The 26,609-nt window shown below is 45.7% G+C and overlaps 1 protein-coding gene across 2 annotated transcripts; it reads right to left on the bottom strand.

Moving 5' to 3' along the window:
* Window positions 1-1,280: 1,280 nt before the first annotated feature.
* On the bottom strand, window positions 1,281-26,152 carry LOC134353319 (glycine receptor subunit alpha-4-like). 2 transcript variants are annotated; one of them, XM_063061355.1, is made up of 10 exons: window positions 25,897-26,152; window positions 22,089-22,216; window positions 11,873-11,940; window positions 11,276-11,499; window positions 9,344-9,426; window positions 9,075-9,212; window positions 7,139-7,353; window positions 5,757-5,906; window positions 3,689-3,784; window positions 1,281-1,824 (listed from the first exon to the last, which is right to left on the bottom strand). In XM_063061355.1, the coding sequence occupies exons 1-10, from the start codon at window positions 25,968-25,970 to the stop codon at window positions 1,543-1,545; spliced, it is 1,458 nt and encodes a 485-aa protein (XP_062917425.1). In that variant the 5' UTR covers window positions 25,971-26,152; the 3' UTR covers window positions 1,281-1,542. The 2 variants fall into 2 exon arrangements, with proteins under 2 accessions (XP_062917425.1, XP_062917426.1); XM_063061356.1 differs by lacking the exons at window positions 22,089-22,216; window positions 25,897-26,152 and adding an exon at window positions 21,701-21,989.
* Window positions 26,153-26,609: the final 457 nt, after the last annotated feature.

Below are 26,609 nucleotides of genomic sequence, written 5' to 3'. Positions count from 1 at the left end.
GGGTGGGAGAGATGTTCCGGTGGGTGGGAGTGATGTTCCAGAGGGTGGGGGAGATGTTCCAGAGGGTGGGAGAGACATTCCAGAGGGTGGGGGAGACGTTCCAGAGAGAGGGAGAGATGTTACAGCAGAGCAGGGAGAGATGTTCCAGAGGGTGGGAGAGATGTTCCGGCGGGAGGGAGAGATGTTCTGGCGGGAGGGAGAGATGTTCCGGCGGGAGGGAGAGATGTTCCGGCGGGAGGGAGAGATGTTCAGGCGGGTGGGGGAGATGTTCAGGCGGGTGGGAGAGATGTTCCGGCGGGAGGGAGAGATGTTCCGGAGGGTGGGAGAGATGTTCCGGAGGGTGGGAGAGGTGTTCCGGCGGGTGGGAGAGGTGTTCCGGCGGGAGGGAGAGATGTTCCGGCGGGAGGGAGAGATGTTCCGGCGGGTGGGAGAGATGCTCCAGAGGGAGGGAGAGATGCTCCAGAGGGAGGGAGAGATATTCCAGAGGGAGGGAGGAACTGCACCGAGCAGTGCAGGTCCAGGAGATCACTTGGACAGCTGTGCAATGGGAGCACTGACAATCTCAAACAGCAGAGGAAGAGCTCATGGTCAGTTTGGAGTATCCAGTGTCGCTCCACTGGAAGCTGGAATGGGGATGTCTCAGCACAGGGCGATAGGAGGTAACATCAGCTGGGTTTGACAAGTTTAATCCCGTTGTAGAGGAGGGGGCCTGAGGGCGTCCTGGAAAGGAGCTCAGTGTCTAGGAGGTGCTTGTTTTTAACAGAGTTACGGAATGGCTTGAATCAACTGCGGATTGAACATGTGCCTTCAGGGAGGGCTGCGTTGTGGAAGACACGTGGGCCTGAAGCTCCACTGTTTCCTGTGGGGAACTTACAGTGGCCATGGTTTCCCTGATATTGGCATAGCTGGGACATGACAGGTGAGCTGGAAGCAGTCACAGCAGAACTGTGAGCGCTGGAAGTACAGGGTGAGAGGAAGAGGCTGAAGAGATGACAGTGTGACCTCTCAAAACTCTAGCAGAGAAAGGCAGCGTGAAGGGATTCACTGAGAGAAAGGATACAATGTCGTCTGAAAACCAAGGCACAAGGTAGAGTTTGTAATTTAAGAAAAGATTGGTACTGAATACAGTTATGTTTAGCTAAATCTATAACTGTGTTTGTACCTGTCCTTGAGAGTCATTAATTGATTCTATAATTTTCCATGTGCAAGTAATTAATCGATGGTACAGTTTATCATAAATAACCATTTCATGGATTTATTAAAGGGATGCAATAAGTTGAACTTACACTTCACATTTAACACAAAGTGTCAAGTTGTTTGACAAAGATTAAAAATGGAAATGAGAAGATTGTAGCCATGGTTGAAGAGATGATATATCGGAGATGGGGAAGCTGATCAACAGATAGTGATGGAGTTACTGAATCTACCACCCGTCCTCTGCTCACGGGGCCACCTCCGAGTGTGTGTGAGAGTGTGTAAGAGAGTAAGTGAAGGTGTGTGTGATGCGGTTATGGAGCATGGAATAGTAGACACCCTGGAGATTTAAACCTCATGAATATCCCGTTGCCGGATGATCTTGTACGTCAACCAATAAAAAATGTTAAAAATCAGGAATGTGACTGGGAAAACAGCTCGGGAGATTTTGTCAATCCTCTTTGCCCTGTCCACGAATCTCTGTCGGATGGACTCTGTGTCCCTCGGTGGGCGCTGTGCAGATTGAAATAGGCTTGTCGCCTCCAGCTCTGTTCCATCTCTCACAGGCACACAGTGCCCCAGGCCATAGCCCTGGAAGAAGAAACGGTTTTCCTCCTGCACTTCTGCAACCTGCCATTTCAGAACAAAGCAAGGATATCCGTCAGGAGATGACAGACAGCACACCCCTGCAATCAGTGGTGAGCGAACACACATGCTCATGTAGACCTCTCCCTGCAAGTCTTTCAGCCCAAGCACACTTCTCTCTACAACAGGACAGTTATTTTCAGAGTCCTCTAGGTCTCTCACTTCTGCCCTCTTATCCTCTCTAAGTCATCAATACTGGTGTTCACTCTTTCTTTGTAAGTTAGGCATGGTCCTCTCTCTCCCAACTTCATTTCCTCCGTCCTTCCCTTACCCTCTTTCTCCATGTTGGGTATCGTCAACTCCCCCTCTCTAGTCCTCTTACCCTCTCTTTTTCTCCTTCTCTACCTCTTGCCCTCACTGTGTTAGGCAATGTCCTCTCTCTCTTTCTGTCTGTCTATGTTGAGCACCATCTAGATGCCCACTTCAGGGCAGCTGGTAAACCAAAACACGACCTTAATAGAAGTGAGATCCTGGGCCAGGGGGCCACAGAGGACATGCTTGCAGAGCCACTGGCGATGGAGGGAGAAGGGCTACTCCCTGGTGGGCTGGAAATACCGATCAGGCTGGGATGTCCCAATGTGATAAGCAGCTCATGTGAGTGAAGGGGGTCAAGGTGTTCTTTCCCAGAGTGATGAAAGGATTCAAAGCCTTTAGTTGTGAAGTTTCCTGTTGAATCGCACTCCAGTGATGTAGTCTTGCACCATAACTCTAACTGTTGACTGTGTTTACATGCATTTGTAAAGAATTAGTTTGCCTCATTTTCCATAGGATGCTAATAGTGAGAAGTTATTTTATATCATTATTTTTGTCGTAGCTGGTTACTTTAGGAAAAACTTACAGTAAATGAACTGCGTTTCACTGTTCTGATGAAGAGTCTTTGGACTGAAACGTTATCTCTGTTTCTCTCCTCACATACCGTTTGATCTGCTGACTTCTTCCAGATTTTCTGATTTTATTTCAAAATTTCCCTCACTTGCGTTTTATTTGTCCTTCAATCCCAATTACAACTTGGTCCTCTCTTCCCAGTGGAAGTTCAGCTTTTGTCTTGTTCTCTCCATCACTCACTTTGTCTTCCTCTAGGTACCTCTCTGCTTCTCTCCTCTCTATCAATCCTCCTTCCTGTCTAATCTCTCTCCTTTTCAGTTTTCTCTTTTCCTTTGACACTCCCTCTGATCTCTTTATGCTCCCTTTCCTTGTCTCCTGCCTTCCACCCATCCCAACCCATCCCACACCCAGACCTGTCATATGCCAGTCCCCAACACCTCTACAGGCCACACTACACCCAATCACCATACACCCCCACCCTGTCCAACCCTACACCATTGCAACCCATCGACATTCCTCCAGCAGAACTCACCCACACCCCCATCCCCACCCACATCCCTACACCCCTAACCCCAACCCCCAATCCTGACCCACATCCCCACACCCCCACACCCCTCCAATCCCAACCCACCTATACTCTACCAACCCACCCGCACCCTCATCCACTCATAATCCCACATACTCACAAAACACTCACCCCCCACCCGCATCCCAAACCTCAATCCATCCTCCTCCAGTACTAACCTACCTCACTACACCCTTCCGCAACACATCCAGCCTCCCACACCATTTTCAGCCCTCACCCAGACCTTCTCTAATCTCCACCCACCAACCACATGTCCACTATAACCCCACGTTGATAGTAAGCCTGTTCAGGAAACCACATAGTCTTTGTGCACCATAATCTAACACTTTCCAGGATGTTCTCCATCCATCCAGATATGCCCAGACCATATGTTCAATCAGTTGTGGAAAGGAGAGCATATCTCCCTTTGTACAGGTCACAGACACAACACAAAATTACCTTGAAGCCCAGGCTGCAGAATTGGTTTGCTGTCTCGAATATTGCTTCCCGGCTCTTTGGATCATCTTCAGGCTTTAGCGAGTCTCTTCTTTCTGCCTGGTTAACCAACCCGTCGTGCACATGGCCCAGTGAAAAGAAAAGCAAAGGAGATGAGGATTAGGGAGAGTGGTTGGACATCCCTCATTACAACCAGCAATGGCACATCTCCAGGCAAAGCAGGGTTGTCCTGTACGGAATACAAGCCTACTAACTTAACTATAAAAAAATAGGAGATGGGCATGGGTACTTTGTGGGCCTGAGCTCTTCACTCACTTCACCAAGGGAGGACGTTTACAGACAGCTCTTGGGGAGAAGTTTATATGATGTGGGCTTGACTTTGATGAGAAGAATTATGGCATGTACAGTATCTGACACATGTGCTGATGCACTCATAATGTCACCATCATCTTGTGGTACAATTGAAGAACTCACTTCACTGCAGTTCATCACTAGAACCTGACAAGTTATGTTGCTTTGTCAGTCTCACAGATACACCAGTTTGTGATTAACTCCCTGTGCCTTTCACTCAAAGTTGCTGCATCTGCTCATTAATTGCCTATTATTGATTGTCAATTCATAAAAAACATTGATCACTTACTGATCAACCATTAATTACTCATTGATTGTTTATTCATTGCCTCTTATTGATCAGCCATTGATCCCAATTGTCTGTTCATTGAAACCATTGATTGCATTGACCCCCTATTGATCACTTGCCCAACACTTCTTGATTGCCCACTATTGATCACACATTGATCAAACAAAAATTGTTTATAGATCACTCATTTATTGCTTGTTATTGATCTCTGATTGATCACTCATTGATTGCTCAATATGACTGATTGTTAACCAATTATTGATTGCTCAATTGGCTGATTTTAGCAATAAGTAGCAGAAGTAGTTATTAGATGTACTAATTATTAATGATAGCTAATAATAGATTTGCTCATAAATCATAACTGCTGAGTTTTATTTGTTCAGTCTGCAAATAAAAATGTTAACTTAGTTTATTCCCTGTATTGTTCAAAAATTAGAGTTACTGTTTCAGATTGACAACCATCGCTCAGACCAGGTTGTTGACCTGAAACATTAATGCTGTTTCTCTCTCCGCACTTCCTGATTGACTTGTTGAGTGGTTTCAGCTTTTACTATTTTTATTTTCAATTGCTAGCTCTGATATATTGGGTTTTGTATCACATACACAAGGTGTGGTCATGCCAATGTTCTGAGTAAATTTAACACATTTCTATTACTGTTCAATTAATTCCTCCTGAAATTAATAACAGGCCTTTGTTTACTTTTTAAAATTAACTGATAAGATAATTGACGACCCTCGGATGGATATTCTCCAGGATATTGTCTGGATTGGAAGACATTGTCTATGGGAAGTGATTGGACAAGCTGTGCTTGTTTTCCCTGGAGTGCAGGAGGTTGTGGGGTGACCTTATAGAGATAGGTAAAGTTATGAGAGGCATAGATAGGTAGATAGTCAGAACTACTTTTTTCCTTGTTTGTGGTATCAAAACCAAAAGGTCATAGGTTTAGATGAGGGGAAGGAAGCTTAAAGCAGATCTGGAGGGCAAGTTTCTTACACAGAGTGGTTGATATCTGGAATGAACTGCCAGAAGAGGTGATGGACTCAAATGCAATCACCTTTAAGAGTTATTTGAATAGTCAAGGCATTGAAGGGTGCTTTCCTAAAGAGGGAAGCTGGGATTATGGTAGTTTGGCAAGGTATATTGGGTCAAAGGACCTGTTTCCAAGTTGTACAACTGTATGACTCTATGATAATCTGTTTAGTTTGTTCCCCTACATCTTTTTGCTGATGTAAGGATCTTTCTGTCTTGGTGGTACACAGCTTTCCTACTTGTCTATCAGAAAGTAACTGTTCACCTTGTTACCATCGGCATTCACACGCTGGGTTTATTGACCTATTGAAGTCACTATAAGAGAGTAGGTGCTGAGGGTTGGACAGCAGAGTGACCCCGAGAAAGGTAAAAACAGATTTAGATGGAAGATTGAGACTCACAGCCACTTGCGATTGCTCCTTCTTCCGTAGCCTTACGAAGTCCTTGTGCTGTCGAGATACAAAATTGACTGCGGCGTATTCAAGTAAAGCAGCAAAAACATACAGGAGACACACGGCCATCCAAATGTCAATGGCTTTGACGTAGGAGACCTGTTGGGTGAAAGATGATGATTACCGCCGGGTCAAGCTGGTTGAATGAACCACAGGGAAAGGCAAAGGAAGTGCAGCAAGGATTTTCACTGATCTGCAGCTCGGTAGTTGTGTATGGGTTGAGGCAAGGGAGATGTGGGGCTGCTTTTCCAGTCAATCGACAGCCCATTCTTCATATTCTAATCACCTGCAGGATGGTGAACCAGAAACTCTGGTTATTTTTCTTCCTTCCGTAGTCTGAGGGGATAGAGGCAAATTGTAAAAGCTCTGCCTCTCCCCAGCTTGTATTGTAAACGAGTTTGGAGTTAGTGTGGGATTGGATCATTGGATCACCTTCTGCTAAATCACATATTGCAGTGTCTATCCTCTCAACCCCGAGATGCATGGGGATACTCACAACTGGTGCAAAAGCCCCATCTTCTCACCCTCCCAAAACACAATGGGTTTCTTCACCTGTAGCTTCTCCTGAATTCTCCATTCTATTATCTTATACCTGCCGCTCTCTGTTTTGTATCCCTGTTACATTTTCTACCCTACCAAACCCTTTAGTAGTCTGGAAGGCATCCTCTGACTCGTTCCGAGGACTTGTGTAGATAGAGCAGCTAGAGACTTTGGAGTAAGATGAATATTCAAAATTAACAACCTAAAATAATCATTGGATTGGGCAAACAGGAGATCTATTGGAACCAGTGGATGTACTTGTGGAATAAGAGAGCCCTACAGCACAGAAACAGGCCTGTCAGATGTCCATGCTGACTTTTGTGTCCACCTATACTGATCCCATTTGCCCACATTAGCTCCCACGAAGAAGCTCCCCTTCAAGTTCCCCATAAACATTTCACCTTTCACCCATAACCCATGACCTCGAGTTGTAGTCTCATCCAACCTCAGTGGAGAAAAGCCTGCTTGCATTTTCCCCTATCTATAACTTCGATAATTTTATTTACCACTCTTCAGTGCCCTACCGCTTACTGTGTAAGTCCTACTCTGGTTGGTCTTTGCCAAGTGCAACACCTCACTCTTGCCTGCATTAAGTTCCACCTGGCCCGGATAAGTAGAATTCATATGGGCACCTAAATGGGCAACGACAGAAGGATATGTTCCTAATGCAGGCAAATAGGATGAAAGTAGATGGGCCAAAGGACTGTCATGGATGAGATTGGCTGTGCCTTGCTGTGTGATTCTGTGACTACGATAACTGGTATGTTTGATCTCAGCGGAGATGAGCTGACCTTTGGTAGTGAGGCCCTGGAGCCTGAGCTCTGCGTCGTCATGGTGAGAACAGTGGTAATGCCCAGTCCGACCCGGGCCGGAACAGCATCCATATTAATCCAGAAAGACACCCAGGATAGGATGACGATGAGCAGGCTGGGAATGTACATCTGGATGAGGTAGTAGCCCATTTGCCTCTCCAAGTGGAACTTCACTTCAATGCAGGTAAACTTGCCTGTGTCAGACAAAGGGGAACAGAGAGAGATTACAGCTCACACCACACACAGCTCCACCTGCTGATGCTGCTCTCCATGTGGGCAATTGTTAACATCCCGGGCCATGGGATTGGCCAAGACTCCAGCCCCCAGAAACCGTCCACCTGGGAAACCAAGATCAGCAATGAGAGCATCACCACAGATCTGCCATGATTCGGGGGTATCAGGCTAGAAGGGTCAAGTGGCCTCTTGCTAATGAGGAGCTCCCAAGTCTCTCACTGTCGAGCTCCTTTTCACCTGGGTATGGAGCTGGGGGGGGGGGTGGGGACGTTCCCTCTGCATCCCTTTCATCCTGGTGCGCAGAGGCGCTGGGGGTCGTGGCGGGGTAGAGAGTAGGTTTGGGGGGGTGATCAGGAAGCTGGGGTGTGAGTGAGGATGGTGACATTGGTGGAAGGAGTGAGGAGCAGAGGTGGAGGCAATAATGAGTATTGAGGGTGGTAGTAGCGGGCCAGCTAGTAGCGAGTTATGTGGGTCAATTTGCTGGTGCTGGGGTTGATGGTGGTTGTCGTTGGGGTAATGGTGGTGGTGAGGCTGGAGTTGGTGGGGTGGAAACTCGTGGCTGGGGGATGGGATTCAAACAGAACTCATCCTGGTTTCTGAGCTCAGGGTGCAGTTACTCTTGCAGGAACCTCTTAACCAGTGACTCCCTCAATGAAAGGCCTTGAGGTGGTCTGAGTGAGCCAGCCCCCCATTCCCACCTTTACTAAGGGTAGGATGTTCAATACTGTGGTCCTTTTGGCTGGCTGTTGAGATGGAACAGAGCACAGCCAAATGAGAGAAGCCACCCATGTAACAGCCCTGCGCACACTTGAAGTCTTCTGTTGGGAGGTCACTTTGGTTTGTGCATGATGTGATGATCTGACGACTTGATAATGCAATGATGGTAAAGATTTACTGGGTGTATTGTATCTTACTTAATATATTGTTATGAAAAAAGTTTATTTTTTAAAACAAAAAATATCCAGCTCGACTCTTAGACAACATTCATGCCTTGAGGTATATAGAATACTTGGGTCATTAGTCAGCCAAACCTAATCATCGATCAAATGGAAAAGCCAGAAATTCATCACGTCTTGGGCACTGTGTACAGTTTTCTGGTCACTACATTAAGGGAAAAGTGTGGCTGCACTGAAGATGGACTGTGCCGGGCTGGGAAAGATAGTAACTCTGAGGAAAAGCTGGAGAGGTCAGGAAGTAGGGAGGCCGAAAGGAGGTTCTACTGAGGTGTGTAAAGTGATGACGGGCGGGATTTTTTTAATTAAGTGCAACCGTGAACAACAGCCAGATCAGAAATGCTGATCAAGTCAACTAGTTCCCAAAGAGAACTCTGATAGACCAATTAGATAGTTCACTGCTGCTCAGAGATAGAATACAAAAAAATCATATGTAAATCATACAATAATTAGGAAGGACTTGGCAACCAGGGAATAGATTGAGAGCATTTGTGGAAGGATTAAGAGGGGAATGAGGAAAGGTTATCCCCTAGAAGTGTTTGGAACTCTCTGCCTAAAAGGTTAACACAGGAGGAAATCCTCAGTGTACTGAAAAACTGAGAAGCCTCATGTGGGAAATTGGATTAGGGTTACCAGCCCAGGAACAATGGGCTGAATGGCCTACTATGATGTCACAAGTTGTTCTTGCCCTGCTAAACTCTACCAGTGAGTGTCAGCAGCCCCCTCACCTGTGTTGTAGGACTTGGTGCAGTAACCGAGGTCTTTCTCATCGTTCAGGATGAATTGTGGGAGTGTTAAACCCTCGGCAACTTGAACAGACTCCTCCTCCAGCCACTGGAATATCAAATCGTTCATTGTGTAGCCAACTGCAGAGAGGCAGAATGAGATGCTAAAAACAACAGAGAAAGAACGTCTCGAGGCGGTAGGACAAAGTGCAGTGAGGGGGCGACTGAGATCAGTTAACACACTGAGTTAAACATGTGGTCCATTTACTCACAGCTCTCCAGTTGCATGGCACATGTCTGAACATCCATGGGGAAATTCTTCAGATCCATGGGGCATGAGAGAACTAAGGTGAGCCTGCAGTGACAGAAGGAATAGCGTCTGACTGGTTAGTCTGATGCGTTCTTGGTAATGGTCTAGCAGGGAGCAAGTGCCAGAGTTGGGGACTATTCCCGAGACTGAGTCCAAGGCTGAGGGATCTGAGCTTTTATACTATTCATCCGACCATCTCCAGCATTTATTAGCCATCTCTAATTACCCTGACTGAGGAGCTTGCTAGCCCACATCAGAGTCTGGGTTCACCCATATCTAGTTAGACTGGGTCAGGACAGCAGATTCCTTGAACCCAATCCACATTTCCACACTCCATTAGTTTTGTGGTCATCATTATACATGACCTAATACAAAATGCTTAACTCAAATTTAAATTCTTCAGCTACTACGATAGGACTTGAACACATGTCCACTAGCCCAACTACTGGGCTACCGTCCTGCCCTAGTAGGTAGCACTCCTGGCAGAACCTCCCCTCTGCACTGTATTAGCCTGACTTAAGTGACTGAAAGTGAGACTTGGTTGATTCAGAATGAAATCGCCACACGTAAGCCAGCCTTGAAATAGCTGATTACGGAGTTGGGTTCCAATGTTGAACGTGCTCACCAGCATGTTGCCTGGATTAGGTAGCACCTGCTTTGAGGAGAGCTTGGATAAACCATGGTGGAAAGGTGGAGAGTGAGGGGAAACTTGACAGAAGTTTATAAAGTTATGAGCGACAGAGAGTAGACAGCTGGTATTTTTATCCTAGGAGCAAAATGTCTAAAAATAAAAGGCATGCATTTAAGTTGAGAGGGGCAAAGTTCAAAGGAGAAATTTTTCGCACAGAGAGTGGTGGGTACTGCTAAGGTTGATGGTGAAGCCATTGGCATTAAAAGGCTCTTAGACAGGTTCATGCAGAGAATAAAGGGAGATGATCTTGAGTAGGCAGAAGGGATTAGGTATCATTAGCTTAATTATTTTGACGCAACATCATGGGTTGAAGAGTCTTTTTCTGTGCTGTGCTCTTCTACGTTCTGTTCTATAAAGAAGGTGAATTGGTATCAGAGAGTCAGATTGTTTAAACACCGAACATTAATCTCTCTGTCTCCTGCACATGGCACTCAGTATTGGTCTCCTGCTCTGAGAATAAATGACCACTGCACTTTAAATAGCATAGTCATGGTTGTGGGAACAGATGATACCCATCACAGATCAAAACCAGTTTTAAAGCAGGCCTAAATTGGCCTGATCTATTAGAGGTTTGCAATTATATTTTGCATTTTTTGGGAACATTGCCATATGGTTCATACATGACGTGCCAGGATTACTATGAGACAATCCATCACCACACAAATATATTCAACAGGTATTGGCAAACCCATGAGAGAAAAGACCTGACTAAGTCACAGCCCAAGTTGAAAAAGGCACCAGCATTGCTCCAAGCATTAGTGTCCACTTGAGCAAGAGGGCAAGCATGAGTTTAATGTTAGGATAGCACTTCCAAGAATGCAACACAGACTTAGTAAACAGTATATTCTTTCTCCACTATCCCATCATACGCTTGCAACTTAGGTACAGTGCATTAGATGTACCACTCGATCAAACCATTCCAGGGCAGTGATTATTCCAGAGTAAAGTTCCCCTGTGCCATCCTACCACACTCTCCCACAGCAGTTACGATCAGAGGAAAGTTCTCTTGACATTACTGTGACCATCTCAGACGCAGAGCAGATAAAAGGTAACGCTCCTCCCACTCTTTATTCCATCAAAACTCCACCTGTTTAGACATTTTGCAGAAATTTTATTATCACTTTCTGCTGTAAGGAGAACGTTTTCGGCTTTGCTCCACCATCCCACGTTTAATCAACATCTGTACAAAACAACGGCTCTCACCTGATGCTGTACAAGACATTGCCATTCTTAAAAATGCGCAATAACTTGTTGTCTGTCGTCACCTCGTGGAAGCTGGCTCCTTTCTCATTGGCAAAGAACAGGTCAGGCTTCCAGATGGAATCCAACATTGAAGGATCAATGTCAAGGGAGTCATCAGGATACTCACTGTATGCAAGACGGGGGTCGTTCCACTGTTGCCGCAGGAACACATTGAGCCTATAGTCCTGTGGGACGCAATCAAACATGGTATCAAACGTTACAGATTGAAGACTTTCACCATTACTGCTCCATTCATTTAGTCCCTTTCACAGGATGTTGGGATTACGGCAAGGACAGCAGTTATTGCCCAAGGAAATTGGTGGCATTGTGGGCAGTGGGTTGACACATTGCCTCAGAACACCAGAGACTGAGGTTCAATCCTGACCTCCGATGTTGTCTACGAGGAGTTTACACATTTTTCCTGTGACTGTGGTTTCCCCCAAGTGCTCTGGATGCCTCCTGCATCCCAAAGTCATTTGGGTTGCGGGGTCATTTGGCCACTGTAAATTGACCCTGGTATCTTGGGTGTCTTTGGGGAGTTGACGGGTCAGTGCTTACCATGGTCGTCTCAGTCACAGAGCTAAAGCTGTTGATAAAAATATTGCAGGTGACGTTCACAGGTGGACCTGGAAAACAGTAATTATGAGAGTGAGGGAGAGAAATAAAATGAGACACATGGCTAGAGAGTGGGGCAAAGGTAAAGAGAGATGGTGAGAAGCAGACGGGAGGTGGAGAGAGAGAGAGCTGGGGGGTGGGGGAACAGAGCTTCAAAAGAACTTTCTAATTAATTCAGCTCTCTGGTCTTTCTGTTAGTCAAGTATATGTTTCTCCCATAATCCTTTTAAATCCTGTTGGCAATCAACTTTCAATCTTTCCTTCAGACGTGCATTTTAGACCTCAGTAAGATCCATTTGGTAAATTCTCCATGTTGTCTGAATGACTCTTGAACTAGTTTGCACTGCTGATGACATCCCTGCCAGTGGAAGCAGTCTGTCCTGGCAAACTCTAACAGAATTCCACATCATGTTGATTTCTTCACTCAGCCTTCTCCCATCTCTCCGGTTTCTCTAAGTAAACGACTGTGCACCAGTGCTGCTAGCTCTGTGTCCACGCTGCTGCTTTACTGTTTAATCTCTATGCTCCTACTTCGTTAAACAGTTAAGCAGCACTTCATCATCCCTTTCCTCCAATAAATCCTGGAAACACTCAGGGACAACTGACGGCACTCGCTCCAAACCTTCGCAAAATGTGGTGCCCTGGAGTCATGGGGTCATTGAGAAGTGTACAGCAGGGGTCCCCAACCTCTTTTACACCGCGGACCGGTTTAATATTGACAATATTCTTGTGGACCAGCCAGCTGGAGGGTGGATGTTAATCACGACTGGAATATAGGTGATAAGTCAACTGTTTGTATAAGTCACTTATAAATAGCCAATACACTCAATTTCGTCTCTAAAAGGGTTTATCTAACGAATTTAATATTAAACACACAGCGCATATTTTCCCCGTATGAACATATAAGATCATTGCAACACACCAATATCGCTGAATCAGTGGGAGCCCTGGGCTTGTTTTCCTGCAACAAGACGGTCCTATCAAGGGGTGATGGGAGACAGCGATACTCGAAGGGGGTTCCTTGTGTCCAGTCTATTCCGCAATTTAGTTTTCGTTGCATTCATTGCAGAAAACCCCGCTTCGCAGAAATATGATGTTGGAAATGGAAGCAACGTTTTCAGTGCTTTCATGGCTATCTCAGGAATTTCAGCCGTGACTTTGATCCAGAGTGCCGGCAGCAATGTTATGTCAAACATACTTTTCAGCCCATTGTCATCTGCAAGCTCGAGGAGTTGATCTTCTTCCCGCGCTGACATGGATGACATGTGGGTAATGACCTTGCGTGCGTAATGACCTTGTGCACGTAATGACCTCGCGTGCGTAATGACATCGCATGTGTTCAAGTTCCAACAGTGGGCGTGACAGGGAATGAGGAAAGGTGCAGCTGACTCATATCGTTTCATATCGCCAAATCATATTGTTTCCTCGTGGCCCGGTAGCACATGCTTTCCGGTCCGGTGGTTGGGGACCGCTGGTATACAGCACAGAAAGTTGCGTTCCAGCCCATCAGGTCCATAGCGAAACCAGTTAAACTGCCTACTCCCATCACCCTGCACCAGAACCACAGCCCCCCATACCTCTACTATCCAAACTTCTCTTATATGTTGAAATTAAGCTTACATGCACCACTTACGCTGGCAGTGCATTCCACTCTCTCATGACCCTCTGAGTGAAGAAGCTTCCCCTCATGTTGCCCTTAAACTTCTCACCTTTCACCCTTAACCTATGACCTCTGGTTGCAGTCCCACCCAACCTCAGTGGAAAAAGCCTGTTTGCATTTACTCTATCTTTGAGGATGTAACAAAACACATTGATGAAGGCAGAACAGTGGATGTAGTCTAAGTGGATTTCAGGAAGGCATTTGATAAGGTTCCCCATGCGAGGCTCATTCAGAAAGTAAGGAGGCATGGGATCCAAGGAGACCTTGCTTTGTAGATCCAGAATTGGCTTGCCCACAGAAGGTGGTTATGGATGGTTCATACTCTGCAAGGCAGCGGTCCAGGATGTGCTACTGGGCCGCGAGGAGACGATATGATTTGGCGATAGGAGTCAGCTGCACCTTTCCTCATTCCCTGTCACGCCCACTGTTGGAACTTGAACACACGCGAGGTCATTACCCACGCGTCATCCATGTCAGCGCGGGAAGGAGATCAACTCCTCGAGCTTGCAAATGACGATGGGCTGAAAAGTATGTTTGACATAACATCTCTGCCAGCATTCTGGATCAAAGTCAAGGCTAAATATCCTGAGACAGCCACGAAAGCACTGAAAACGTTGCTTCCATTTCCAACATCATATCTCTGCGAAGCGAGCTTTTCTGCAATGAATGCAACGAAAACTAAATTGCGGAATAGACTGGACATAAGGAACCCCCTTCGAGTATCGCTGTCTCCCATCACCCCTCGATGGGACCGTCTTGTTGCAGGGAAACAAGCCCAGGGCTCCCACTGATTCAGCGATATTGGTGTGCCGCAAAGATTTTATATACTCATACAGAGAAAATATGCGCTGTGTGTTTAATATTAAAGTCGTTAGATAAACCCTTTTAGACATGAAATTGAGTGTATTAGCCACTTATAAGTGACTTAGTTGACTTATCACCTATATTCCAGTCGTGAGTAACACCAACCCCCCCCACCCAACACCGGTCGGCCAGTCCACAAGAATGTTGTCAATATTAAACAGGTCCGCGGTGCAAAAGAGGTTGGGGACCCCTGATGCATGGAGGTCGGTGACCAGTGGTGTTCCACAGGGATCTGTTCTGGGAGTCTTCTTCTTTGAGTGATTTTTATAAATGACCCTGGGTAAGGAAGTGGAGGGAGGGGTTAGTAAGTTTGCTGATGACACAAAAATTGGGGATGTTATGGATAGTCTGGAGGGTTGTCAGAGGTTACAGTGGGACATCGATGGGATGAAGAACTGGGCTGAGAAGTGGCAGATAGAGTTCAACCCAGACGAGTGTGAGGTGGTTCATTTTGATAGGTCAAATTTGAAGACAGAATATAATACTAATGGTAAGACTCTCGGCAGTGTAGAGGATCTGAGAAATCTAGGGGTCCATATCGATAGGACACTCAAAGCTGCTGTGCAGATTGATAGTGTTGATAAGAAAGCGGATGGTATGTTGGCCTTCATCAACCATAGGATTGAGTTCAAGAGCCGTGAGGTAATGTTACAGCTACATAAGACCTTAGTTAGACCTCAGTTCTGGTCACCTTATTACAGGAAGGATGTGGATACTATAGAGAGAGTGCAGAGCAGATTTACAAGGATGTTGACTGGATTGGGGAGCTTGCCTTATTAGAATAGGTTGAGTGAACTCAGCCTTTTCTCCTTGGAGTGACAGAGGATGAGAGGTGACCTGATAGAGGTGTATAAGATGATGAGGGGCATTGATCGTGTGGATAGCCATAGGCATTTTCCCAGGGCTGAAATGGCTAACATGAGGGCGCATAGTTTTAAGGTGCTTGGAAATAGGTACAAGGGGAATGTCAGAGGTAGATTTTTCACTCAGAGAGTGGTGGGTGTGTGGAATGCACTGCCTGCGAAGGTGGTGGATGCGGATACAATGGGGTCTTTTAAGAGTCCCTTAGACAGGTAAATGGAGCTTAGAAAAATAGAGGGCTCTGCGGTAGGGAAATTCTAGGCAACTTCTAGAGTAGGTCACATGGTCGGCACAGCATTGTGAGCCAAAGGGCTTGTAATGTGCTGTAGATTTCTATGTTTCTATCTATAACCCTCATACATTTGTGTACTTGTATCCAATCTATAGCAATCTTCTACATTCTAAAGTATGCAATCCAAACCTTTTCAATCTTTCCTTACAACACAGACCAGACCTGGCAATGTATGTGTAAATTTTGCCTGCACTCTTTAAACATTGTTTACCCCTTTCCTGCAGGTAGGTGTCCAAAACTGCACACACTACTCCAAATCAGGCCTCACCAATGTCTTAAACAAGTTCAACATAACATCCCATCTCCTGTACTCAGTACATTGGTTTATGAAGGCCAATGTGCCAAAAGCTTTCTTTACAGCCCTGTCTACCTGTGACACCACTTTCAACAAATTATGGACCTGTATTCCCACATCCCTTTGTTCAACCACACTCCTCAGTGCCCTACCATTCACTGTGTAAGACCTACCCTGGTTGGTCCTGCTGAAATGCAAAACCTCGTACTTGTCTGCATTAAATTCCATCAGCCATTTTTCAACCCATTTTTCCAGCTGATCCAGATCCTCCTACAAACCATGATGGCCTTCCTCACTGTCCACTACATCCCCAATCTTGGTGTCATCTGCAAATTTGCTGATCCAGTTAACCCCATTATCATCCAGATCATTGATAGAGATGACAAACAAGAATGGACCCTGCACCGATCCTATGGCATGTCAGGTAACAGCCTCCTGTCATAATAGACAACCATCTACGACCACTCTCACAAAGTCAATGTCTAATCCAATTTACTACCTCATCCTGAATGCCGAGCGACTGAACCTTCTTGACCAGCCTCCCATGCGAGACTTGTCAAATGCCTTGTTAAAGTCCACGTAATCAACATCCACTGAACACTATACTACAGCCAAGGCCAAATCATGGCTTGTGAAGGTCAGTAGGATCCTAAATTTCTGCTCCATCTCAAGAGGCTCTTAATAGTACTAACTTATTCTGCCACTTAGCGAATGTGTTCCTGTACGCCCCGGGTGTCTTATAGCAGCTTGTAATCAATCAGCTTACTTTGCCTCTTCCTGTTCTTCCTCCCACGACACAGTTTTATACTTCTCTGTGTGAAATCTCTTTTACTGAGAGCATGCTGGTATTTCTGATTGATTCATGAGCTCTAATGCCTGTTACAACTTTCCTCACTGTTTGCTAAGTTTTGGAATGTGCATGCTTATTATCCTCATTATACCTAAGTCCACATCATTCATGCACGTGAACAGATCTATGGTTCTTATAAAATTTACAGGAGAACACCATTTCACACTTCTTTCCAGTCTGAAATGCAGACATTTACACCATCTTTTACTTCAGCTGGAATTCAATATCTACATTGTAACCATCCCTTTGAACTGATGAACTTCCATTTTACCAATTCAACTACTGAACTATCAAAGCACCAGACTCCCCTCAATCTCCTCAGTGACCTACTCACAAATACAGCACCATAATTTAATCCTTTGAGAACGTTCCACGATTAATATCACGTCTGGTTTTATTCAGCTTCCCACCCACCATTTCCCCATATTCCTTAGTTACTTCAGATGTGATTACTTTAGGACAAGTATTCGGTGGTTGTCACGAACTCAGTGAGCCAAAAGCCCTGATTCTGTCAGTCAATCTCAAATTTAAATTTAACTATTGGTTTAATGGCTGCGGAAGTGAGTTCTGAACAGATCCTTACTTGGTGTCTCCACAGTAGGGAGATGAGGCTCCCTTGCCAAATTAATAAAGTACCATCTGAAGTCAATCCAGTAAGACAGCAGGGACTGCAAGTCTGAAAATGCTGGAAAGACTCAGCAGGGCAGGCAGCATCTGTAGCGAGAGAAACAGTTAATGTTTCGGGTTCCCAACCCTTCATCAGATCAAGTGAAGCAGGGCCAGAGAATAGAAACATCAACTATTTAATTTTTCTCCAGTGCTGCCTCATCTGCTCAGCTTTTCAGCATTTTCTGCTTTTATTGCCAATTGAGTTGTTCCAGTGAGGGGGTACTCCTTCTCTCCACAGGAAGCCCCTGAGAATGGAGGGTGAACTACTTCCCCTTCTGCTCTGTGGGTCCTGTGGCCAATGCAGGATGTGCAGTCTCTACCTCCACTGTTGTGGTTGCGGTACTGTGGCCCTGGCAGACCAAAGCAAACGGCTGGCTAAATGGTTCTACTGTGTTGTTTCAGGACCTGCTCTTCCTGGAACACGAAGTCCTTTACAACATTCGCATTTGGTGGGCTAGCTTCGACATCTGGTCCCCACGTCAGAGGCCTGAAAAGTCAAGGATGGCTGGCCACTCTCCAAGACTAACCTGCCCATGTGTTGCCCTTGGCAACAAAGGATGAAGTGAGTTAGAAAAATCTGAAGATGATGCCAGTGGTAGTTAGGCACAGCTGGCGATTTCAACAGAAAAATGGGTTAGTTAACTCTGTGCATTTCCCTCAAATCACACAATTCCTTCCACCCACTCAATGCTCCAGAAAATATCAGCATTATAGGAACAGTCCAGAACACACCACCTGTCCAGTAACACAGTAATGTCTCCACAGCATATCATCTGTCCATGAAAGCCCATTCCCCTTCTCCAACTCAATTGATTTAATCTTTGATTCATCTGCGTTTACTGGCTTTATAAGCAAATCTCTCACTAACATCCACCAAAGCCAACCCCCCAACATCGTTGTTCTAGTTTCTGTTTTCTGGAATATTTAGTAAGGATAAATAATTAACTGTGGAAGGAACAGAGGCCCAGTCAGCATTCTTTGATCCACTGTAGACAAGGCCATTCAGCCTGTTGAGTCTTGCAGGCAGAGTAGCTTTCGGCCCTCACACTTGCTGGGTGATAATGCCAGAGAAAAGTGGCTAGGTCCTTTTGTCGGAAATAATTGTTGTATGGCATTGTTGTGGCTCTGGTGTTACTGGCCCCTGGTCAGCCTGGGTCTGTTTACAGCAGGTATGGACTCTTTCATGATGTGAGGAGTTACGAATGGGTCAGTCTTCTCCAACCTGCCTGCTTCCTTTGGGGGAATGTCAGGGAAGGTGTGACCGAAGGCTGTTGTGTCTGAGTCACCACCATGAGGAAGTCCTTCCGTGAAGTGAAGTGAAGTGATCAGTCTCCATTAGCCACAACACTTTCCTTAGACTCCATGGGGAGGTGCATCAGAAGAGGAGGAGCTCTGTCACCTTCTCTGACTTGCATTGAGGACTTGGGAATAGAGGAGGGCATTCAGCCACTTGAGGCTGTTACATCTGAACAGGAGGAGCTGTTATCTCCCTTGAACCCATCCCGGAAGGAAGGAATAAGTCGCATTTAACCTGTTAGGTGCATCACGGAGGATTGGCATCAGTTCCGAGCAGGTCCTCAGACAGGACCAAGACGAATCTGGTGGGCAGGCTGTCAACTGCTTTTGGGGAGGATTTAACCCACTCAGCAGGAGGGTGAAAAGCTGGGCAAAAATTCAGATGGGAGAACGTCAGTATTGGAAATAGAAGGTAGACATTTTAGTGGAGCGTTTGAAAACCAGTGAAAAGGTTGGTTATAAATTTGACAAGAAAGTATCAGTCTGCGTTTGCTGTTATAAACATGAATGGTAGCATTTTGTTGAATTGGGTAGATGAGGGCACAGATGGACAAATGAAATCAATGGTTAAAGGAGGGCAGGATCTGGAAGTTTAATGTTTCTGGTTATGTTATTAGTTAAGCTCAAGGAGGTGTGGGGACAATAAAGGCTGAGGTGTGTGGCATTATTGGTTAAATATAGAATCTCAGTCAGAGGGATAAACAACTGAGACTCTGGGTTGAAATAAAGAACAAATCAGGAGCAGTTAGGCTTTGCAAGTATTACAAGGCTGCTGTCGTGGGCTGGATCAAAGGTGGTGACAAATTGGTACATAGGAGGGAGATTGAATGATGCCACAACAACCACCTCTCACTCAACGTCAGCAAGACCGAGGAGCTGATTATTGAGTGCAGGAGGAGGAAACTAAAGGTCCATGAGCCAGTTTTTATTGGGGGAGTGGGTAGGGTAAAATCAGAGGTGGGGTGGATCAGCAACTTTAAATTCCTCTGTGTCAGTGTTTCAGAGGTCCCGTCCTGAGCCCAGCATGTGAGTGCCATGACAAAGAAAGCATGGCAGCACATCTACTTCCTTAGAAGCTTGCGAAGAATCTCCCACGAAAGATTTGGCATGTCACCTAAAACTTTGACAAACTTCTATAGATGTGTGGTGGAGAATGTATTGTCTGGTTGCATCATAGACTGGTATGGAAACAGCAATGCCCTTGAATGGAAAATCCTACAGAAAGTAGTGACTGTGACCCAGTCCGTCACGGGTAAAGCCCTCCCCACCATTGAGCACATCTACACGGAGCATCCGTCATCAAAGACCCTCACCACCCAGGCCATGGTCTCTTCTCGCTGCTACCATCAGGAAGGTACAGAGACTCACAGCACCAGGTTCAGGAACAGTTATTACCACTCAACCATTAGGCTCTTGAATCAGAGGGGATAATTTCACTCAACTTCACTCACCCCATCTCTACACTGTTCCCACAATCTATGGGCTCACTTTCAAGGACTTTTCATCTCCTGTTCTCGATATTTATTTATTATTGTTTTTTTTTGCACAATTTGATTCTTTTGCACATTGTGCACCGGCAATGTCAGAACCCAAGTGCAGAGAAAAGACAAACTCCGAGGTAGAGACGTTGAGCTAAGTTTATTCATAAGAATTCCAACAGGATATTGGTGGCTCAGCTGAGTGACACCGCATTCTCAAAACTAGGACCCCTAGATTACCACCAATTGAGTGTCCACTTGAATAGTACAAGTAACATGGAACCCCCAAGTCTATTAAAATAAACCCAACAAGTTTAACCAGAAAGCAACAGGAGACCGCATTACAAAGAGAGAGTTGCTTGAGAAAAAAAAACACAAGGAACGCTAAACGACTCTCATTAAACAACAGTTAACCAATTCAGGAGTTCTGAAAACATCAGAGCTCAACACTTTCCGGTTCCCCACACAAGCACAAAGAGCTCATTACACATTGAATGTTTGTCTATCCTGTTGTGGGCAGTCTTTCATTGATTCTATTGTGTTTCTTGTATCTACTGTGAATGTCCACAAGAAAATGAATCTCGGAATTCTATATGGTGATATATGTACTTTGGTAATAAACTTACTTTGAACTTTGAATGACCCAAGGAAAAGGATAAAAATGTAAGAACTATTCAGACATACTAAATAACCTGTGCAGTTACATTGATTGGTTTGAATCACTTGAATCACTTTGCACTAAAATAGACTTCCTTCCAAATTGTGTTCTTGTAAAAAATGTGTGTAATTTATATTTAATTTGTGTTTTTCTTATGATTGCTGCTTTTCTGATGCTGTGTGATTGTGACGTGACCACACCTGTGCATATGACAATAAACCCGACTTAGACTTTGACCCGGACTTTACCTGGGGCAAAGGCACAGAGGATGCAGGCTTCCTAAATAACACCCAGGAGAACACTTTCAACCAGACTGTGGCAAGCTCACTGCCTGAAGTGACCAGTGCTGGAGGGTCGGGTAGAATGGCACTCCTCACTGACCATCACCCGTGTCCTCATGATCTTGTAATTGTTCTGATTCCGTGAGAAAGCTGGAGATCTCTTGGCCTCTCAAACCTGACCCATCCTTTCATTAGACCATACTGTACCATCATTTGTCCATCCCTGGCCCTCATCCCCTCTGCAAAAGCCTTCTCACCTCAGCCTGGAACTGACCTCAGGGACTGAGGAGTCACTTTCCAATGTTTGTGTGATGAACTCAGGAATAGCCAGGTTTTATGAGTAGGATCACACTATCCTTCCCTGGAATCCTTATTGAAGCAGATTCCTATTCTCTGTACAGCCTTCCAAATCCCAATCAACTCCCCTTCTCCACCCTGGGGAGTTGAGGCCTCCATAGGTGAGCATGGTCATACTGAAGGATGGGGGAGGCTTGAGGGGTTGATGGTCTGCTCCTGGTCCAAGTTCCTCCTGTTCTTGAGTTCTGTATTACGAGGGCAAGTACTTACCTGCCTCCTCCTCCTCTCTCACTGGAGGGACTGCCCCTCATCTGTGACCCAGCGCAATGCCGGAACCTCTGCCTTCTCCAGCTCCCCATTGATGAAAGTACTTGACCAATAACACGTAAATATTTCACTTGGATCCCCCAGCACCTGAATGGAGCCATTCCTAACATGGGAAGGTCTGTCCCTGGGTTCCCAAGGCTCAGTGAAGACCCACAAGAGGCCATCCTTGTCACCGTGCTCAGCAGTTCAAGGATGGGCTGAATGGCCTTCTCTGGAGACTCAGAGGCAGGAGGAGCAGAGCTGCAGGAGGAAAGCCAGGGTGTGAGGAACCCCAGAGCACAACAGGAGCTGGAAAAAGAAAATCCCAGTCTAGGAGGACACAGAAGTCTACCTTTGAAATTTGGACGGATGCGTGCGTCGTAGCCTGAGGTCTTCCCCATGAGCTTGTCAAGGAAGTCAGATGGAGACAGTGGTGTAGAGGTGGGGTGATTTCTCTCAGCTTCTGTTGATGGTGCTGGCCTGTGAAATGGAAAGGGAGATGAGGACTGAATGCTTGGTTACGAAGCTTTCTCTTCTTGATTTCGGCCCCTTCCCCGTCCCTTGGAGAGGAATCAAGCAGTCAGAGCTTCTGTTGGATGGGGAGACAATGCAGTGGTATATGTTATTCATGGTAGGAGTAGCAATGAAAACGGCACAGTGGCTAACACGGGCTACCTCTCTCTCAGGCTCAGTGTGATGCAGCAGGCAGAACTGCCGTCTTACATTGCCAGAGACCCAGGATCAATGCCGACTTCTGATGGGGACTGTGTGGAATTTGCACTTTCTCCCTGTGACCGCAGGTTCCCCTCCCTGACAAGTGCACCGGTTTCCTCCTTCATCCCAAAGAAATACTGATTAGTGGGTTAACTGGTTGTCATAAATTGCTCCTCATGTGTAGCTGAGTGGGAAAATGGGAGGGGAGTTGATGGAAGTAAGGAACAGGAATTAGAATGGGACAGGACTCATGGAATTGGCATGAACCACATGGGACAACGGGCCATAGTAATCCAATGGATACACAAGGCCACAGTTAGTCCTAATGAGACATGGTTGAGATCAGGTGACCTGAGAGATATTGGGAAATGTATTTGGGAAAACTTGGGAATTAACAGCACTGAATTAACATCAGTGGTGGGTGTACCTCAGGGAAAACTAAACATATAGACCCACAACAGCAGATTCAAAACAGCTACTTCTTTTCAACTATTTAGCATGCCAGTGAGGGTAGAAACAGGATAATTTGGCAGATAATTGCGTGGCTGAGAAGCTGACGCTTGGGGCAGGGCTTCAGGTTCTTGGATCATTGTGTTCTCTTCAGGGGGAGATATGACCTGTACAAAAGGGTTGGGTTGCAGCTGAAACCGAAGGGGGACCAATATTCTCGCGGGCAGGTTTGTTAGAGCGGTTGGGGAGCGTTTAAACTAATTTGGCGGGGGTTGGGAACCAGAGTGAAGGGACTCAGGATAGGACAGATGGTAAAAAAGTAAAGATGGCATGCAGTCAAGCTGTCGAGAAGGGCAGGCAGATGATAGGACAAAATTAAAGCCAGCAGGGTGAGTATCAGTGCATTAGAGATGTAGAATCAAAAAGGGTAGCAAATACAGCACTCAAAGTGTTATATCTCAATGCACGGAGTATAAGAAATAAGGTGGATAATCTTGTTGCACTATTACAGATGATCAGGTATGATGTTGTGGCCATTACTGAATCACAGCTGAAGGATGGTTGTAGTTGGGAGCAGAATGTCCATGGTTACAGATTGTATTGGAGGGATGCAGAGGGGGTGGCGTGGTTCTGCTGGTAAAGAATGGCATCAAATCAGTAGAAAGATGCGACATAGGATCAGAAGATGTTGAATCCTCGTGGGTTGAATTAAGAAACTACAAGGGTAAAAGGACGTTGATGGCAGTTATAGACAGGCCTCCAAACAGTGGCTGGGAGGTGGACCACAGGTTACAACAGGAAATAGAAAAGGCGTGTCAGCAGGGCAATGTTATGATAGTCAAGGGAGATTTTAACATGCAGGTCAATTGGGAAAATCAGGTTGGTAATGGATCTCAAGAAAGTGAGTTTGTTGAATGCCTACGAGATGGCTTTTTAGAGCAGTTTGTCATTGAGTCTAATACGGGATCAGCTATACTGGATTGAGTGTTATGTAATGTACCAGAGGTGATTAGGGAGCTTAAGGAAAAGGAACCCTTATGAACCAGTGATCACAATATGATTGTGTTCAACTTGAAATTTGATAGAGAGAAAGTCTGATATTGCAGTATTTCAATTGAGTAAAGAAAATTACTATGGTATGAGAGACGAGTTGGCGAAAATAAATTGGAAAGAGATGTTGGCAGGAATGACAGCAGAGCAGCATATGTGGGTGTCTGAGCATGTGTGTTTATACCTATGACAATATACATGTGTGCTTATATGTTGATTTGTCTGTCTTTAGGTGTGCCTGTTTGTGTGCATGTGTGTGAATGTGCATATCTGTATGAGTATAACCACATGTCTGTGTGCATTGTGTCACTGTGTACGTGCATATGTGCATGCACACATAAGTACGCATGTCTGTATGCATGCATGTTTATATATGCATTGTGCCTTGGTGTGTGTGCGGATTATAATTGCGTGCATGGATGCACCCTTGTGTATCTATATGTTTTGTGCATACATACGTGTATAGCTGAAGCTTTTGTGTGATTGGGCATATGTGCATTTATGCATGTGTGTGCATGACAGAACGTGGTGTCACTGTTAGTGAATCTGCATGTGCAGCTCTATGGCTTGGTGGAACTATAATCTTGAGATTATATGGAACTTGTGAGCACGTGGCCAAGTGGTTAAGGCATTGGACTAGCTACCTGAAGGTCGTGAGTTTGAGTCCCAGCCAAGGGAAAGTGTTGTGTCCTTGAGCAAGGCACTTAATCACACATTGCTCTGTGGCAACACTGGTGCCAAGCTGTATGGGTCCTAATGCCCTTCCCTTGGACAACATTGGTGTCGTGGAGAGGGGAGACTTGCAGCATGGGCAACTGCTGGTCTTCCATACAACCTTGCCCAGGCCTGCGCCCTGGAGAGTGAAGACTCTCCAGGCGCAGATCCATGGTCTCACAAGACTAACGGATGCCTTTATTTATTATACATGTAACTTCTTCATTACAGGTATATGACACTGAATATGTTTGTGGTCTTCCTAACGCCATCCAGCTACGTGCACTACCAAAGCCAATGAAGTACTTCAAGGTGATGCGAGCATTGTCACTACAGAAACTCCATTTTCAAATTTGCAAATTCTTTGCAGACTCTCCACTCCCTGTGTATTACACCATCATCTTACAATGTTCTGTCACCTTGACACTGTTCTGGGCTCTCACACACCCCTAGATTTTAGTGCTCTGCCTCTGGTCGGCTGTTCCCACCATCTGCCCCTCTAAACTTTCTGCCTCTCAGTCTCACTATCAACCTTCAAACTGTTCCCGAAATCATTTGTCTTTCAGCATGCTATTGCCCATCCTCTAGTATTTTGGGAGATGACTGGCTGCTGGATAATCTTCCACAGCAATGCTGTGGCTCGTTCATAGTGCACAAATTTTGTATTTGCATTATCCCTAGTCTCCTATATGCAGTATAGCACAGTTATATGATACACTTGGTTTTTTTTTGTCTACTTCTGCTATTCACATATTGCATAATATTTTGGGGAATATTCCTTCATATACGACCATGGTATATAATGAGCATTGGACTACTCTATGAACATTTAAACGTGTACTTGGGCTGCAGAATATAAAAGCTCTGTCTAGTGTGGCTATTTGGAGATTATATATTTCTCATCAAACCACAATAAGGGGGCTTAATGGGGGCAGGCAGAGGCCAGAGAGAGCTGCTCCTAGGCACTGGTCTGGGACCAAATAACTTTCTTCTGCTGAGCATGCTGAGATAGGAGACTTCACCCACGCTTAGCGCCCCACAGTCCAGAATAAATCAACTGCAGTAATACTGGAATAGAATGGTCACGCGTCGCTTTGTTTTTAAGAATATTGGTTGACATAGTAACCCAGCATTATCTGAAGCTAAATCAATGGTCGAGTATTTTTGATTAAACTTTATATGGAACAGTTCAAATTCCTCCTTTTCCGCTGTCCAAGGTCCTGAACACTTACCTGAGGCTACCGTTTGCTTCCAACAAGTAGAGGAAAACTGTGGTGCTCAGAACCCTTATACCCAATCGCTTCATGCCTTCCCCTTGGCCGATCCTTCGGTCCAGGCATGGAGTCCTGTCCAGTCGCTCCCGCCGCCTGTCCGGACCCCGTACCTCGGCGCAGAGTGCGAGCGAGGGGGCGGGAAGGAGCCGCTGTAGGCACTTGCTGAATGTACTCCGCAGGTCAGCCAGTGCTGTTAGAGAGAGCGAGAAAGTCAGAATAGAGCTACACGCCGAGGGAAGAGGAGAGAGGGAGGGACTGAGAGATATAACCTCTTCAGCGCCAGGCATGTTTCAATGAATTCTCCTCCTCCAGCTGATCACAGTTCAACAAGAACAACACAACCAAACTGAGGATAAGACTTGTATTTATCTCGATCAGGCACAGCCACGGGATATTAACAGCCGATGAAATATTGTAAGATAGGAAGGGTGACTGTCAGTCTGTACACAGCAAATTCCCATAGAGAGGATCTTACATTCTGGGGATAAATACAAAGCAGCGTGCCAGGGAGAGGTGGTAGGACATTCCCTGATCCCAAAGAGAGCAAATGGTTCATTTTCCCCACCGCATTGCAAACTTAACCTCATAACAGTCGCACCCATATAGAGAGTGGCAGAATGGTGCAACGGGTAGAACTGCTGGAGACGCGGGTTCAATCCTGACCTCGGATA

The sequence above is a fragment of the Mobula hypostoma genome, chromosome 10, assembly GCF_963921235.1.
Source record: "Mobula hypostoma chromosome 10, sMobHyp1.1, whole genome shotgun sequence".
In the NCBI taxonomy this organism is placed as follows: Eukaryota; Metazoa; Chordata; class Chondrichthyes; order Myliobatiformes; family Myliobatidae; genus Mobula; species Mobula hypostoma.
Note: the sequence above shows the minus strand (reverse complement) of the source record. Positions and strands in the feature narration are given on the sequence as shown.